The sequence below is a fragment of the Macaca mulatta genome, chromosome 7, assembly GCF_049350105.2.
Source record: "Macaca mulatta isolate MMU2019108-1 chromosome 7, T2T-MMU8v2.0, whole genome shotgun sequence".
Lineage (NCBI taxonomy): Eukaryota > Metazoa > Chordata > Mammalia > Primates > Cercopithecidae > Macaca > Macaca mulatta.
Window position 1 is genome coordinate 72,931,125 of NC_133412.1, and position 17,082 is coordinate 72,948,206.

A 17,082-nucleotide genomic window follows, 5' to 3' on the forward strand; every position below is an offset into this window, starting at 1 on the left:
CTCTGTCTCAAAAAGAAAAGAAAAGAAAAGAAACAAGAAAACAGAGGAAAATGAATAGAAGAAATCATCAAGGAAATATTTCAGGACTGAAGGGAATGGATTTTTATAGTGAAGGACACTCTGAGTGTCCAGTACAACGAATGAAAATAGACCCACACCAAGGCATAACATTAGGAAATTTCAGAACACTGGGGGAAAACGTATGCTTCTACATGCATCCAGAGAGGAGGAAAAAAGAGCAGGAAATTCAGATGCCTTTAGATTTCTCAGAAACATTGCCTGATGTTAGACAATGGTGGAGCAAACCCTTCAAATTTCTGAGGGAAAATCATTTCTACCTAATTATATACATGGAAAAATCATCACTCAAGTTTGAGAAGAAAATAAAGATCTTTTCAGATAAGCAGGAAGCTTCTGGAGAATGTATCCATAAAAATGAGGAGGAAGAAGGAAGGTGATTAGGAAACAGGAGACCTAACACAGGAAAGAGGTAAACGACCCTCCCAGGATAACAGAAAAATGAGATTCCAAGATGCCTCCCGAATTTCTTGTTAGATAGCAATCAGCTCAGCTAAAGGTTAAGAATTCTCCAGAAGAAGGGTCTAAAAGAAAATTAAATTGAATGAAAATTAGAAAAGTGAATGAAATTAGCGAAGTGAAAATTAGAATGATGATGTTTTTCTGAATTAGTGATAAGCATGTAAAAGCTAATAAAACAAGCACACAAAAAAGAGAGGTAGTTATTGACTCCAGTGGAAAAAAAACTCAGGAAAGGAAAAATAATTGCAGTATATTACATGACATAGCTGTGAACAGTATAGAGGCATAATTTAATAGTATGTCTTTATAATAATAATATACCTTCATAATAATTTAATGAAGGCATTAATAATAATATGCCTTCATAATAATTTAAACACTGCATATTGGCCCAGTCAAAGTTATATAAAACTCTGTTGTATGGGACTGGAAGACAGAGTGGAGGGAGAGGTCCAGAAAGGACCAAGAGGAGGGGGAGGAGGAGAGAGAAAGGAAGAGAAAGGAGCAGGAGGCGTGAAAAATTGTTAAATCTTCATCTTCTATAGTATGACTCTAATGAGTTATGCCTACAACTGAAAGATCAAGAAGCAGCAATATAAACATGTTATTTGGAAATTTGGATAAAATACCAAGAGAATCAGATAGAAATGTTAACAGCAGTTGCCCCTGGTGGGTGAGGACATGGAAGGAAGGGAATCAAGAGGCTGTTGTTTTTCACCTCAAGCCTACATGAGTCATTTGGCTCTTTAAACTACATACATGTACATTGTTGAAAAAAAATGATGTTTTAAAATATTTGTTAAAAGTCCATATTCCCCAACATAGCTTTCAATATTCTTCATAGAACTACCCATCCTTACCTATCCCACAGACCCATACTATAGTCATGCAGCTTTTTATCAACCCAGAAATTCATTACATTACATCATTTCTCAATTTATGGAATAAAATGTATTCAATTTATACCATACATCAATAATAATGTTGGGCACAGGATAAAGAGATGAATGACACCATCTATGCCACCTAAAATTTTGTCTCAATTGTGGAAACAGAAAAATAAAACAATACAGTGGAATAAACACTCTCATAGAGGTATTCATGAGATACTATGGAAACACTAGAAGAGTTGTCCCTATCCTGGTAAAGGGTGAGAACTGCCAATGAATGCAAAAGGAAGAAATGAGGACTCAAAAGGCATTTTTATGATCGACCATGTGCCAATGAGAAAAAGGAGAAAAGGATGATTTAGGCAGAAAGAAGAGCATTGGCAAAAGATGCAAGGCGATAGTGAGCACACATTTATTTATTCCTTCAATAAATGCTATTTGGGTCCTCATCACATGTGAGAAACTATGTAAGATCTTGGAATGATGAAGTCATTCTCCTTTCTCCAAAAGAGGTCCTAATTTGCCAACAATTTTAGTACTATAATGGATGCAAGGAAGCACAAAACAGGAAGACCAAAGTTTAACCAGTCAAGATAGGCTTCCTAAAAGAGAAGAATAAGTAAGAATTAGCCAGATATCACACTAAAAATAGACCAAAAAAAAAAATACAGGAAAAGACGCAGGTGGTTAAAACAATAGACATAAAAGGTGCAGGTTTCAAGTGAAGGAAAGAATGTTAAGTAATAAGTAATGCCATAGCAGTATTTAAAACATCACTAGGTTAGGTACAAAAATATAGTTCAATGGAATGAATAAGATCTAGTATTTGATAGCACAATAGGGTGATTTCAGTCAACAACCACTTATTGTACATTTTGAAATAACTAAAAGAGTATAACTGGAACGTATATAACATAAAGAAATGATAAATCCTTGAAAGGATGAATACCCCATTTACCCTGCTGTGATTATTATGCACTGTATTACTGTATCAAAATATCTCACATTCCACATAAATATATATACCTATGTACCCATAAAAATAAAAAATAAAAATAAACAAAGAACCCCACTAGAAGTTAACAGATCAGAAAAAAAGTTCAGGCCAGGTGTGGTGGCTCATGCTTGTAATCCCAACACTTTGGGAATCCAAAGCCTGCGGATTACTTGAGGTCCGGAGCTTGAGACCAGCCTGGCCAACATGGTAAAACCCCATCTCTGCTAAAAATACAAAAATTAGGTGGGTACGGTGGTACACACCTGTAATCTCAGCACTCTGGGAGGCTGAGACAGGCAGATAACTTGAGGTCAGAAGTTTGAGACCAGCCTGGCCAACATGGTGAAACCCCACCTCTACTAAAAGTACAAAAATTAGCCGGGTGTGGTGGCACACGTCTGTATTTCCAGTTATGTGGGAGGCTAAGGCAGAAGAATCACTTGAACCTAGGAGGCAAAGGTTGCAGTGAGCTGAGATCGCACCACTGTACTCAAGCTTGGGTGACAGAGCGAGTCTCTGTCTCAAAAGAAGAAAAACAGTTCAATTGACAGAGAGCTTGAAAATCACCCCTACATGCACAGGAAAAGAAAAAAAAAAAGAGGAAAGTAATTAAAGAGAACATGATAAATGTGGAAGACAGACAGAAGTTACTGGTGTTCATAAAGAAAAAGCCAGAACAAATGGGTAAGAACCAAGAGTGAATAATATAATAGAAGAAAAATCTGCCTACCATAAAGAAGGATCTAAATCTGTATCAAAAAGTTGGTCACCGTGTGCCAGGGTAAAATAAATAATATGGCACTGACAGCTAGACACGGCCTTGTAAACCTCTTGAACTTGAGAGAAAAAATAAAGACGCCTATGGCCAGACAGGTTATCTAAAAAATAGGTTATCTACAAAAAAAGCCAGCTGGCCTGGGAGGTCTATAAGCAACATCATATACCAAGCTTTATGGAAAAGGAACTATCAAGTCTAAAAAGGAAAAGGTTGTATCTTAGGAATTTTATATTCAAATAAGCCATTTACTGTTTATGTGTGAAAGCAAGAAAAAGTCATTTTCAGATATATAAGAATTCATAAAGTATAAGACCTACAACTTTTTCCCGAAATTAAAAAGTCTATAAAATTTTGCTGCTTGAAGTGTCCATGGACAGGCAGCACTGACATCACCTGGGAATCTGTTAGAAATGAAAGCTCTTGGGCCTCACTCCAGATTTACTGAATCAAAGTTTACATTTTAACAAGATCCCTAGGTGATTCATATGCACACTAAAATTCCGGAAGCACAGCTCAAAATATATCTCTGCCAACAAAGCTATGATTCAACCTGAAGAACTGAATGCTCAAAGGAAGAAATGGGGACTCAAAGCAGCAACTGACATTCAGCATTGAAATAATGCTGCTTGTGTGCACACGCACAATTAAGATAGACAATGAGCGTTGAAATAATGTGTACACACACAAAATTAAGTTTCAACCATGCTTTGATTTATTACTATGAAAAAAAGATACAAAGAAAAAACTGCCAATAAACTGAAGATAAAATCCCAAATTCTAATAATAAACTCAAGAAATGGGAATAAAGAAAAAAAGCCTAAGTAGTCATTCTCTTACAGAAGGAGAAATCAAAAGAAATTACTATTGACAAGATAGTTATAAAGTAATTGTTAAAATGTGGTTTTTAAGTATAAATTTAATCATCAGTAAAATAAAAACAGGATATGTGTATAATTTCCAAATTAGCAGAGGTAAAATTTCAGGGCAAAAAATTTAAGGAAAATGGAGAGAGGAGGAAAGATTTTAAATAGAGATGGTAATCTGAGCACATACATTGAACTTCCCCCTTACAAATTCCCATTGAAATGACTAAGTATGTTAATAAGTGAATAACTCCATATCATACCTGGAAATTCTTAGAAGCTATACACAAGGCAGAAACTTTAGGTGATTACTGCTATACATAGGGTTAGCAAGACTGAATTAAAAGAGAGTACATAAACTATTCACTGTACATAAAGGAGAAGTCTGCCTTTGAAGTAAGTAGAAGAGATCCACAGGAGAATCCACCAATTCCCACTATATTAGAGTGGCAGATGATATAGCCAATTCCTGCCAATCAATGGCATGCGGGCAGTTAGTCTAAGACAAAAGTGTAAGGGCACATAAGGTCCTACTCAATGAGGGTCCCTGTAAAACACTCAGTGCCTACATGGGATAGGGTATTCTGAAGAGATCAAATAAAATGCAGACACTCCAGAAACTATCTCCAAATGAAGGAAAGCCACAAAATAATAAAAAATGAGATTCATTGACAGAAAGGCAATGTTTCTTCTCATGAATGCCTTCAACTGCAGCTTCCTATTTGGTCTCCATAATAACATAAAGCTGCAATCGGTCTAAAGCAGCAACTCTTTAGGCAGAAGAGGGGCATTTTTCCCATAGGCAGCCATAACTGGATTAACAAGGGACTTGATCAAACTTTGACTCTAATCCAGATCCCTGATATTTGAAGTAAAGAAATGTGGACACACACACACACACACACACACACACACACACACAGAGTATATATGCAGATACTTTTAAATTTTGCTTTTTTTAAACTTCTTAAATGGCAGCTTATACCACTGTTTCCTTTCAACCAATTTTTCTTTTCTAGTATGTGTATTCAGGGCTATTAAACTTCTGTATAAGGATGAATTTAGATGTATCCCCATGTTTTAATATATTATATTTTCATGATCCCTCTATTTCTGCTAATGCTTCTTCCTTTAAATTCACTTTGTCTGATATTAGTACAGGTACACCAATTTTCTTTTCATTTTGGTTCACATTATAGCTTTTTTCCATGCTTTTATTTTCAGTCTTTCGGTGTCCTTGTATTTAAGGTTTGACTCTAGTAAACCACATAATTTTTGTTAGATTAAAAGTCTAACAATCTTTTTTCTTTTAACCAAAGTAATTAGTCCATTTACATCTAATGTAAAATATATATTCTGAGGTTCAAATCTACCGTTTTACAATTTGTCACAATTGCGCTATGTTCTTTTTCCTCTCCTTTCTTGAAACTTTTTGGATCAATCATGTATTTTAGCAAGATTCTATTTGCCCTTGTGATATCTGAATAGTTATACATTCTTTTATTTTGCTTTTAATGGTAACCTTAGAAATTTAACGTGCATCCCAGACTTTTAAAAGTTGAAGGTTAATTGTCTATTTTTACATCTTTCTGAACAATTCAAGGACATTTGAACACTTTAAATTCATTTGCTTTCTTCCAAATTTTATATTATTGTTTCCATGTTTTTAAAGTTCTACATACATTTAAACTCCAGAAAACATTATTGTGCTAAACAGTATATAATATATATGTGTGTGTGTGTGCACGTGTGTGTATATGTATACATATGTATATATGTATATGTGTGTGTGTGTGCATATATGTTATCCATTGTTCTTTCTTTTATAATTTAACTTTTATATTAAGTTCAGAGGTACATGTGCAGGTTTGTTATATAGGAAAACTTGTGCCATGGAGGTTTGTTGGACAGATTATTTTGTCGCCCAAGTATTAAGTCTAGTACTCTAATTAGTTATTTTTCCTGATCCTCTACCTCCTCTCACCTTCCACCCTCCAATATGTCCCAGTGAATGTTGTTCCCCTGTATGTGTCCATGTGTTCTCATAGTTTAGCTTCTACTTTTAAGTGATAACGTGGTATTTGGTTTTCTGTTCCTGCGTTGGTTTGCTAAAGATAATGGCCTCCAGCTTCATCCATGTTCCTGCACAAGACATGATCTCATTCTTTTTATGGCTGCATAGTATTCCACGGTGCATATGTACCACATTTTCTTTATCCAGTCTAGAATTTTTTTTTTTTTTTTTTTTTTTTTTTTGAGGAGGAATCTTACTCTGTCTCCAAGACTGGAGTGCAGTGGCACGATATCCGCTCACTGCAACCTCCACCTCCCGTGTTCAAGAGATTCTCCTGCTTCAGCCTCCTGAGCAGCTGGAATTACAGGCACCCGCCACCACGCCTGGCTAATTTTTGTATTTTTAGTAGAGATGGGGTTTCACCATGTTGGCCAGGCTGGTCTCGAACTCCTGACCTCAAGTGATCCACCCACCTCAGCCTCCCAAAGTGCTGGGATTACAGGCATGAGCCACCACGCCTGGCCCCAGTATACAAGTGATGGGAATTTAGGTTGATTCCATGTCTTTGCTATTGTGAATAGTGCTGCAATGAACACATACATACAAGTGTCTTTATAATCAAATGATTTATATTACTTTTCATATATACCTAGTAATGGGATTTTTGGGTCTAACGGTATTTCTGTTTTTAGGTCTCTGAGCAGTCACTACACTGTCTTCCACAAAGGGTGAACTAATTTACACTCCCACCAACGGTGCACAAATGTTCCTTTTTCTCCACAACCTTACCAGCATCTGTTATGTATTGACTTTTTAGTAACAGCTACTCTGAATGGTGTGACATGGTATCTCATTGTGGTTTTGATTTTTATTTCTCTAATGATCAATGATGAGCTTTTTTTAATATGATTTTTGGCCACATGTCTTCTCTTGAAAACTGTTCATGTCCTTTGCCCACTTTTAATGGAGTTGTTTGGTTTTTTTCTTGTAAATTTAAGTTCCTTTGTCAGATACATAGTTTGCAAAATTTTTCTTCCATTCTATAGGCTGTCTTTTCACTCTATTGATAGTTTCTTTTGCTGTGCAGAAACTTACTAGTTTAATTACATCTTATTTTTCAATTTTTGCTTTTATTGAAACTGCTTTTGGTGTCTTCATCATGAAATCTTTGCCCATTCCAATGTCCATAATGGTATTGCCTAGGTTGTCTTCCAGGGTATTTATAGTTTTGGGTTTTATATTTTAGTCTTTAATCCATCTTGAGTTAATTTTTGTATATGATGTATACAATGGATCCAGTTTCAATCTTCTACATATGGCTACCCAATTATCCCAGCACCAATTGTTGAATAGGAAATCCTTTCTCCATTGCTTGTTTTTGTCAGGTTTGTGAAGATCAGAAGTTGTAGGTGTGTGGCCTTACTTCTAGGTTCTCTATTTTGTTCCATTAGCATATGCGTCTGTTTTTGCACCAGTATCATGATGTTTTGGTTAGTGTAGCCCTGAAGTATAGTTTTAAGTCATGTAGCATGATGCCTCCTGCTTTGTTCTTTTTGTTTAGGATTGCCTTGGCTATTCAGGCTCTTTTTCGGTTCCACATGGATGTTAAAATAGTTTTTTTTTTTTCTAGTTCTGTAAAGAATTTCAATGTTACTTGAATAGAAATAGCATTGAATCTATAAATTGCTTTGGGCAGTATGGCCATTTTAACAATATTGATTCTTTCTATCCATGAGCATAGGATGTTATTCCACTTGTTTGTGTCATCTCTGATTTCTTCAAGTGGTGTTTTGTAGTTCTCCTTGTAGAAATATTCCACCTCCCTGGTTGGCTGTATTCCTAGGTATTCTATTTTGTGTGTGTGACAACTGTGAATGGGATTGTCTTCCTGATTTGGCTCTTGGCTTGACTGCTGGTGTATAAGAATGTTAATGATTTTTGCACATTGATTTTATATCCTGAGACTTTGCTGAAGTTATCAGCTTAGGGAGCTTTTGGCCTGAGACTATGGGGTTTTCCAGATATAGGATATGTCATCTACCAACAGGGACAGTTTAACTTCCTCTCTTCCTATTTAAATGTTCTTTATTTCTTTATCTTGCCTGATTGCCTCATCCAAAACTTCCAGCACTATGCTGAACAGGAGTAGTGAGAGAGGTCATCCTTGCTTGTGCTGGTTTTCAAGGGGAATGCTTCCAGCTTTCACCCATTCAGTATGATGTTGACTGTGGGTTTGTCATAGATGGCTCTTATTATATTGATGTATGTTCCTTGAATACCTATTTAATTGAGAGGTCTTTTTGTTTGTTTGTTTGTTTTTGTTTTTTTGAGATGGAGTTTCACTCTTGTTGCCCAGGCTAAAAGGCACAATCTCAGCTCACTGCAACCTCTGCCTCCTGCGTTCAAGTGATCATCCTGCCTCAGCCTTCCAAGTAGCTGGGATTATAGGTGCCCGCCACCACGCCCAGCTAATTTTTGTATTTTTAATAGAGACAGGGTTTCATCATGTTGGTCAGGTGGTCTTGAATTCTCGACCTCAGGGGATCCACCTGTCTCAGCCTCCCAAAGTGCTGGGATTACAGGCATGAGCCACCATGCCAAGCCTTATTGAGAGTTTTTAACATGAAGAAGTGTGGAATTTTATGAAAAGCCTTCTCTGCATCTATTAAGATAATCATGTGGTTTTTGTCTTTAGTTCTGTTTTTTGTTTTGTTTTGTTTTGGTTTTGGTTTGGTTTTGTTTTGGAGACAAAGTCTTGCTCTGTTGCCCAGGCTGGAGTGCAGTAGCACAATCTCAGCTCACAGCAACCTCTGCCTCCCGGGTTCAAGCGAGTCTCCTGCCTCAGCCTTCTGAGTAGCTGGGATTACAGGTGTGCGCCACTGCACCTGTCTAATTTTTTGTATTTTTAGTAGAGACAGGGTTTCACCATGTTGGCCAGGCTGGTCTTGAACTCCTGACCTCAGGTAATCCACCTGTCTCAGCCTCCCAGAGACAGTCTTGCTCTGTCGCCCAGGCTGGAGTGCAAAGGCACAATCTCAGCTCACCGCAACCCCCGCCTTCTGGGTTCAAGCAATTCTCCTGCCTCAGCCTTCCGAATAGCTGGGATTATAGGCGCGTGCCACCCTGCCCGGCTAATTTTTTTGTATTTTTAGTGGAGACAGAGTTTCACAGTGTTAGCCAGGATGGTCTCAATCTCCTGACTTCGGGATCTGCCCACCTCAGCTTCCAAAAGTGCTGGGATTACAGGTGTGAGCCACCGCACCCGGCCTAGCTCTGTTTAAATAATGAGTCATGTTTATTCATTTGTATATGTTGACTCAATCTTGCATCCCAGGGACATAGCTTACTTCACTGTGGTAGATAAACTTTCTGATGTGTTGTTGGATTCAGTTTGTCAGTATTTTGTTGAGGATTTCTACATCAATGTTTATCAAAAGTATTGGCCCAAAGTCTTCTTTCTTTGTTGTGTCTCTGCCAGATTTTGGTATCAGGATGATGCTGGCCTTATAGAGTGAGTTAGGGAGGAGTCCTCCTCCTCAGTTTTTTGGAATAGTTTCTACAGGAATGGTAGTAGCTGTTCCTTGTACCTCTGGTAGAATTCAGCTGTGAATCCATCTCATCCTGGGCTTTTTTGGCTGGTAGGCTATTTATTACCGATTCGGTTTCAGAGCTCATTATTGGTCTGCTCAGGGATTTGATTTCTTCCTGGATTCAATTTCTTCAGTCTTCAGAGGGTGTATGCGTCCAAGAATTTATCTATTTCTTCTAGATTTTCTAGCTTATGTGCATTGATGTGCTCATAATCTCTGATGGTTGTATTTCTGTGGTGTCAGTGGCAATATGTCCTTTATCATTTCTGATTGTGTTTATTTCCATCTTCTCTCTTTGCTTTATTAGTCTAACTAGCAGTCTATCTATTTTATTAATTTTTTTCAAAAAACCAGTTCCTGAATTCATTGGTTTTTTTTTTTTCTGAGATCGGGTTTCGCTCTTATTGCCCAGGCTAGAATGCAATGACACAATCTCAGCTCACCGCAAACCCCTCACCCCAGGTTCAAGTGATTCTCCTGCTTCAGCCTCCCGAGTAGCTGGGATGACAGGCATGTGCCACCATGCCCAGCTAATTTTGTATTTTTAGTAGAGATGGGGTTTCTCCATGTTGGTCAGGCTGGTCTCAAACTCCAGACCTCAGGTGATCCACCCGCCTCAGCCTCCCAAAGTGCTGGGATTACAGGCGTGAGCCACCACACCCGGCTCATTGATCTTTTGAATGTTTTTTTGTGTCTCAGTCTCCTTCAGTTCAGCTCTGATTTATTTCTTGTCTTCTGCTAGCTTTGGGATCGGTTTGCTCTTGGTTCTCTAGTTCTTTTCATTGTGATGTTAGGTTGTTAAATTGAGATCTTTCTAACTTCTTGATATGAGCATTTAGTGCTATAAATTTCCCTTTTAACATCACCTTAGCCATGTCCCAGAAATTCTCACATGTTGTATCTTTGTTCTATTAGTTTCAAATAACTTCTTGATTTCTGCCCTAAATTCATTATTTACCCCAAAGTCATTCAGAAGCAGTTAATTCAATTTTCATATGATTGTATGGTTTCAAGTGATTTTCTTACTCTTGATTTCTAATTTGATTGTGCTGTGGTCTGAGAGATTGATTTTTATGATTTCAGTTATTTTGCATTTGCTGAGGAGTGTTTTACTTTCAATTAGGTGATCAATTTTAGAGTAAGTGCCATGTGGTAATGAGAAGAATGTATATTCTGCTGTTTTGGGGTAGAGAGTTCTGTAGATGTCTATCAGGTTCATTTGATCTAGTGCTGAGTTCAGGTCCTGAATATCTTTGTTAATTTTCTGTCTTGGTGATCTGTCTAATATTGTCAGTTGGGTGTTAAAGCCTTTTATTATTACTCTGAGGGAGTCTAAATCTCTTTGAAGGTCTCTAAGAACTTGCTTCATGAATCTGGGTGCTGCTGCGTTGAGTGCATATATATTTAGGACAGTTTGGTCTTCTTGCTGAATTGAACCCTTTACCACTATGTAATACCTTTCTTCATCTTTTAAAATTTTTCTGGTTTAAAGTCTGTTTTGTCTGAAACTAGGATTGAAACCTCTGCTTTTTTCTGTTTTCCATTTGTTTGGTATATTTTTCTCCATCCCTTCATTTGAGCCTATGTGCGTCACTGCATGTGAGATGGGTCTCTTGAAGACAAGCATACCAATGGGTCTTGGTTCTTTATCCAGCTTGCTACTCTGTGTCTTTTAATTGGGGCATTTAGCCCACTTACATTCAAGGTTAGTATTGATATGTGTGGATTTGATCTTGTCAGTATGATGTTAGCTGGTTATTTTGCAGACTTGTTTATGTAGTTGCTTTATAGTGTCACTGGTCTATGTTCTTCAGTATGTTTTTGTAGTGGCTGGTAATGGTCTTTCCTTTCCATATTTAGTGCTTCCTTCAGGAGCTCTTATAAGGCAGGTCTGATGGTAACAAATTCTCTCAATATTTGCTTGTCTGAAAAGGATCTTATTTATTGTTCACTTATGAAGCTTAATTTGGCTGGATATGAAATTCTGGGTTGGAATTTACTTTAAGAAAGTTGAATACTGGCCCAGAATCTCTTCTCACTTGTAAGGTTTCAGCTGAGAAGTCTGCAGTTAGTCAATGGACTTCCCTTTGTAGGTGACCTGACATTTCTCTCTAACTTTTTTTCTCTTGTGTCAACCTTGGAGGATCTAATGGCTATATCTCTTGGGATGATCTTCTTGGGAAATATTTTACTGGGGTTCTCTGCATTTCCTGAATTTGAATGTTGGCCTTTCTAGCTAGTTGGGTTCATCCATGAAGTTCTCATGGATGATATCCTGAAAAATGTTTTCCAAGTTGGTTCCATTATCCCCCTTTTTTTCAGGAACACCAATAAGTCATAGATTTGGTTTCTTTACATAATCCCATATTTCTCAGAGGTTTTGTTCATTCCTTTCATTCTTTTTTTCTCTATTGTTGTCTGTCTTATTTCAGAAAGCCAGTCTTCAAGCTCTGAGATTCTTTCCTCTGCTTGGTCTATTCTGCTATTAATACTTGCAATTGCATTATGAAATTCTTGTAGGATGTTTTTCAGCTCCCTCAGTTTAGTTACATACTTTTCTATACTGGCTATTTGGTCTGCCAGTTCCAGTATTGTTTTATAATGATTTTTAGCTTCCTTGGACTGGGTTTCAACATACTGCTATAGCTCAAGGATCTTCATTTCTGTCCGTATTCTGAACTCTGTGTCACTTCATCCACCTCAACCTGGTTCAGAACCCTTGCTGGAGAGGCAAGGTGGTCATTTGTTAGAAAGAAGGCACTCTGGCTTTTTGAGTTGTCAGGGTTCTTGTGCTGATTCTTTCTCATCTTTGTGGGCTTATCTTCTTTTAATCCTTGAGGTTGCTGACTGTTTCCATAATTTTGTTTCTTTTATACTTTTTTTTTTTTTTTTTTTTTTGATGACCTTGAGGGTTTGATTCTAGTATAAAGGTGGATTCAGCCAACTGGCTTCATTTATTAAAGATTTTAGGGGGCCAACACTCAGCTCCCAATACCTGGACTGGATGTTCTAATTGTGGGGTACTTGTATTGGGCCCCCATTTTGTTCTCTGGCTCCTTGATGTCAGGAATCCACTGCACTGGGGGGCCAAGGTGTTTTTGGACTGCTGGTCATTACACTCTGATGGCTCATGTCAGCCAAAGCATTTCATAGCACGATGACAGCGGGATCCATCCTCATTTGTACATACCAGCAGCAGAGGTAGTGGCAGCTACAGTGGAGTGCTAGCAGGTTCAGGGGGTCCTGCCTCCCTGTAGGCATTCACCACAGTGGTGGAGGCAATGCAGCTAGGGGTAGGTGGGAGGCCCTGTTGGTGACTGTGTGTACAGTCATGCTGGAGGTGGTGTTGGCTTGGGGGCAGGGCACTGGCAGGTGCAGGTCTGAGTGCCTTCTGTGTGCCCTACAAGCAAGAGTGGTTGCTCAGGGTGGGGCAGGATCCACTGTTCTCTGCACAGTGTTAGCCCAGGGTGGGATGCTGGCTGACTCTATGCCCACCAAGGCTCTGTCTGCAGTGGCAGTCAGCAGGGGACTGCCCATTCTGCTCACTCTTATCTAATTGTTCGCCAGGCATAAAAAGCTGTTTTCATTTCCTGCTTCAGGATATTTCATATGCTGCTCCCACTATTTGAACTCTTTTGGTCTCATAACCCTTCCCATCACATAACTGATTTCTTCTTAGCAGTAAGGTCTCAGCATAAACATGCCCCAGCACAGAGGGCTTCCCTGACCATTTTATGCATCGCCTTAACACTATATATATATTTTTTTTGAGACAGAGTTTCGCTCTTGTTGCCCAGGCTGGAGTACAATGGCATAATCTTGGCTCACTGAAACCTCCGCCTCCTGGGTTCAAGCAATTCTCCTGCCTCAGCCTACCAAGTAGCTGGAATTACAGGCATGCACCACCACACCCAGCTAATTTGGTATTTTTAGTAGAGATGGGTTTTCTCCATGTTGGTCAGGCTGGTCTCAAACTCCCAACCTCAGGTGATCCTCCTGCCTCGGCCTCCCAAAGTGCTGGGATTACAGGTGTGAGCCACCGTGCCTGGCCAGTGACATGATTTTTAATTATATATAATTTGATTATTTACTTGTTTATTGTTTGTCTCTTTAGATGTAAGAACCTTGAAGGCAGGATATGCGTTAGTTTAATTCACTGGAGTTAAACTCCTTACCCACATCAAGGGAATTAAAAGGATCTGGAGCCAGAGACTTACAAGAAGAACTTCTGAAGATTTCATTGAGAAAGGTATGCTATGAGCCTACCTCTCATTCTACTCCATCAAGGAGAAGGGATGAGGGCTTCAGTCTGCTAACCCCAAATCAAGAGGAAGAAATTTTAAGGATACCACTTGAAGAGTTCAATATGTATCGCCAACAGTCGGTTGGTATTTAATTCACACCTGAGAAATTTAAGGGCTGAGAGAACAGCTGCAGCAGCCCATGTAAGCAGAGTAGGTGTTGCAGCACTGGCTCCCTGGACTTGAAGAGTTTGTTTAGCAAACTTTACATGAGGGTTTCCTGTGAACCAGATGTGGGCACGTGCATGAGTGCCAGCATGTGGTTGTCTTAGGAACTTACCAGGATGGCCACAGAGGGGTTAGCACATGTAAATAGGGAGAAGCTGGGGGCATGTCTAGCAGTCCCAGAGCTGAGGAAAGAGCAATATTACCAAGACAAAGTGTTGTGAATAGCACATTTCAAGGGAATTGGAGGCAAGAAATCCCAGGGAATTTGGGAGGGCAAAGGCAAGTTCTCAGAAAATCCATCAAAGTGCTCACAACAGTCAGCTTACGACACTTGCCAAACAGACAGCACCAATACCTGCTCTCAACAATAAAGTCAACTAAGAACTCTCCTGCCTCCCTTTCCTCTCCTTTTACCCAAGTCTCCCCTTCTGAATACGAGTGGAAAAGATGGAAGAAGTTGAGCAACTGCCCTTCCTTACCTGCAGCCTTTTTCATCAACAGCAGGGCCCAGTTAGGAAACAGAAGACAGAAACTCACAAGCTTTCTGGAGATATATCACTTGGCAAAATTATGTTCCAAGCAAAATCAAAGAAATTTTTTAAATGAACTAAATAATAAATATGTGAACATTTTAGTTGTATGACAATAGGATGAAAGTGGTTATTCATGGTCCTTAATATAGTCCTCTAAATTGTTTTTAACAAATGCAAGTATGTACTAGGAAAAACAAAAAGACCAATGCAGATAAATTCCATTCCTTTCCCACTCTAACCCTACCACTAATTGCAAATTATTCAGACTTCTCAGACTTGAAGTTTGGAAAGAGATGCCAAAGTTCTCCCTTCCCCACTCATTTCCAGGCTGGAAACTTCTCCCCCATGTGGCTGGCCAGCAGTGGGAAAGAACTTACCCTTTACATAAGAAGCCCCCTGGCTGGGCATGGTGGCTGACGCCTGTAATCCCAGCACTTTGGGAGGTCGAGGCAGATGGATCATTCAGGTCAGGAGTTCAAGACCATCCTGGCCAACATGGTGAAAACCCATCTCTACTAAAAATACAAAAATTAGCCAGGCATGGTGGCAGGTGCCTGTAATCCCAGTTACTTGGGAGGCTGAGGCAGAAGAATTGTGTGAACCTGGGAGGCAGAGGTTTCAGGGAACCCAGATCCCGCCACTGCACTCCAGTCTGGGCAACAGAGTGAGACTCCATCTCAAAAAAAATAAATAAATAAAAGTCCCCTCCCCTTGCCCACAGGGTGTAGCTCTCCTACTGCAGCCTCCTTGGCAGAATAAATATATCCCAATACAACATGATACTCCATCATTCTTCCACACAGCATGACACAGAGTACCAGGGCCTGTATCTCCTCACCAAGGTGGAAATATGGGGAGGCAGACGTAACACTTTGTCTTTGCAAGAAAATCCCTGGACTTAGTTCTACAATACTTTACTGAAGCTTCCATGCTCTGAGTTAGAACTCACCCTAGGGGAATGCTACTATAGTACCTCCAGCAGCCTTCCCATGCCTTCTTGAAGTAGACCAGTGAGTCTTTCTTCTCAAAGGCCACATGTACAGTCCCTCATCTGCCCTGCTCTGCATTGTCTCAAGAAAACTGGAGGACATACTTGGTCACTGTTTAATGTATGGTAAAACAGTGACCTCAATGAAATACAAGCTCGAGCCAAAATATGCTCTCCCTGCATTTCTACTCTATATCTTGAAGCTAATTGGCAAAGGCCAATTTACTCTTTTACCTAACAATATCCCAAATCTGAAGATGACTGACATAATCTTGGAATCTTCTTTTGTACAAGACTACAACGTCAGATTCCATCAATCTGGGTCTCTGTCTTACCTAAGAGCTGATGCAAAATCCTTGACTGGGAATTAAACTGTCCCATAAAGAATTACCTTCCAGTGTCTCAAAAACAATGATAAGCACAGGCTTATTACAAATTTACAGGTTTTTAAAAATAAGCTGATTTTACATTTTTGCAAATGCTATTTAACATAAACATATCTAAAATGTGAAAATAGAACTTGCATCATGTTCTTAATCAATGGGTTGCTCAGAATAGATGAACAAGAACTGGATTAAGTTGCAGCAACCCAAGGGCAGAACTCAGAAGACTTGACCTCTTGTCCCAACTCTTGACAACTTTAAATCAGTGACTTAAGGTGCCAGGATTTCCTTTCCTCAAAGCCCAAAGTGTCTGGTGCTCCTGGGTCCTGTGCGCAACATGGTCACACCCACGCAAACGGGATCATTGCTGCTGAAATATGTGAACCGGAGGTTGACTCATATTTAGACAAAGGAAATGTTATACCATTATCACAGTACATTCCAAAGCCAAATAAAGTTATCTCTCCTCTCCACCCATCCAGAGGCACTGACACATTCCACATGCAGGAGCAAGTGAAGCCACCACTGACCTTCCGGTCAAACATCTCCGTAAAGAATATGATGCTCCTCCCCCGCAGGTCCGGGAGCATTCACTCCAGTCGCCCCAAGCATCCCAGTTGCCATCTTTGTCTTCATCTGAATGAGTGTTTCTTGAGGTCTAGATGTTAAAAACAAAACAAAAAACACACACACACAATAAATTTAGACGAATGTGGTAGAAATATCCCAAAGCTTCCCCAGTTATTCCAGAGTCATCTTTTTTTTTTTTTTTTAATTGAGAGAGAGTTTCAATCTTGGCGCTATCTCGGCTCACTGCAACCTCCCCCTCCTGGGTTCAAGTAATTCTCCTGCTTCAGCCTCCTGAGTAACTGGGATTACAGGCGCCTGCCACCATGCCCAACTAACTTTTGTATTTTTAGCAGAGACAGGGTTTTGCCATGTTGGCCAGGTTGGTCTTGAACTCCTAACCTCAGGTGATCCACCCGCCTCAGCCTCCCAAATCCAGAGTCATCTTCTAAGCTCTTCACAAAGACCAA

At 39.4% G+C, this 17,082-nt stretch overlaps 1 protein-coding gene across 9 annotated transcripts in view; it reads right to left on the reverse strand.

The window, feature by feature from the left end:
• Nucleotides 1–17,082, reverse strand: part of ADAMTSL3 (ADAMTS like 3) — a 411,249-nt gene that overhangs the window by 269,524 nt on the left and 124,643 nt on the right. For all 9 annotated transcript variants that reach the window (XR_013395882.1, XR_013395881.1, XR_013395880.1 and 6 more), the window contains exon 4: nt 16,576–16,703. Coding sequence is in view for 6 of the 9 variants with exons in the window: in XM_015142900.3 (XP_014998386.3) it covers nt 16,576–16,703 (128 nt within the window). In the remaining 3 variants the exon portion in view is untranslated. The remainder of the gene's footprint in view (nt 1–16,575; nt 16,704–17,082) is intronic.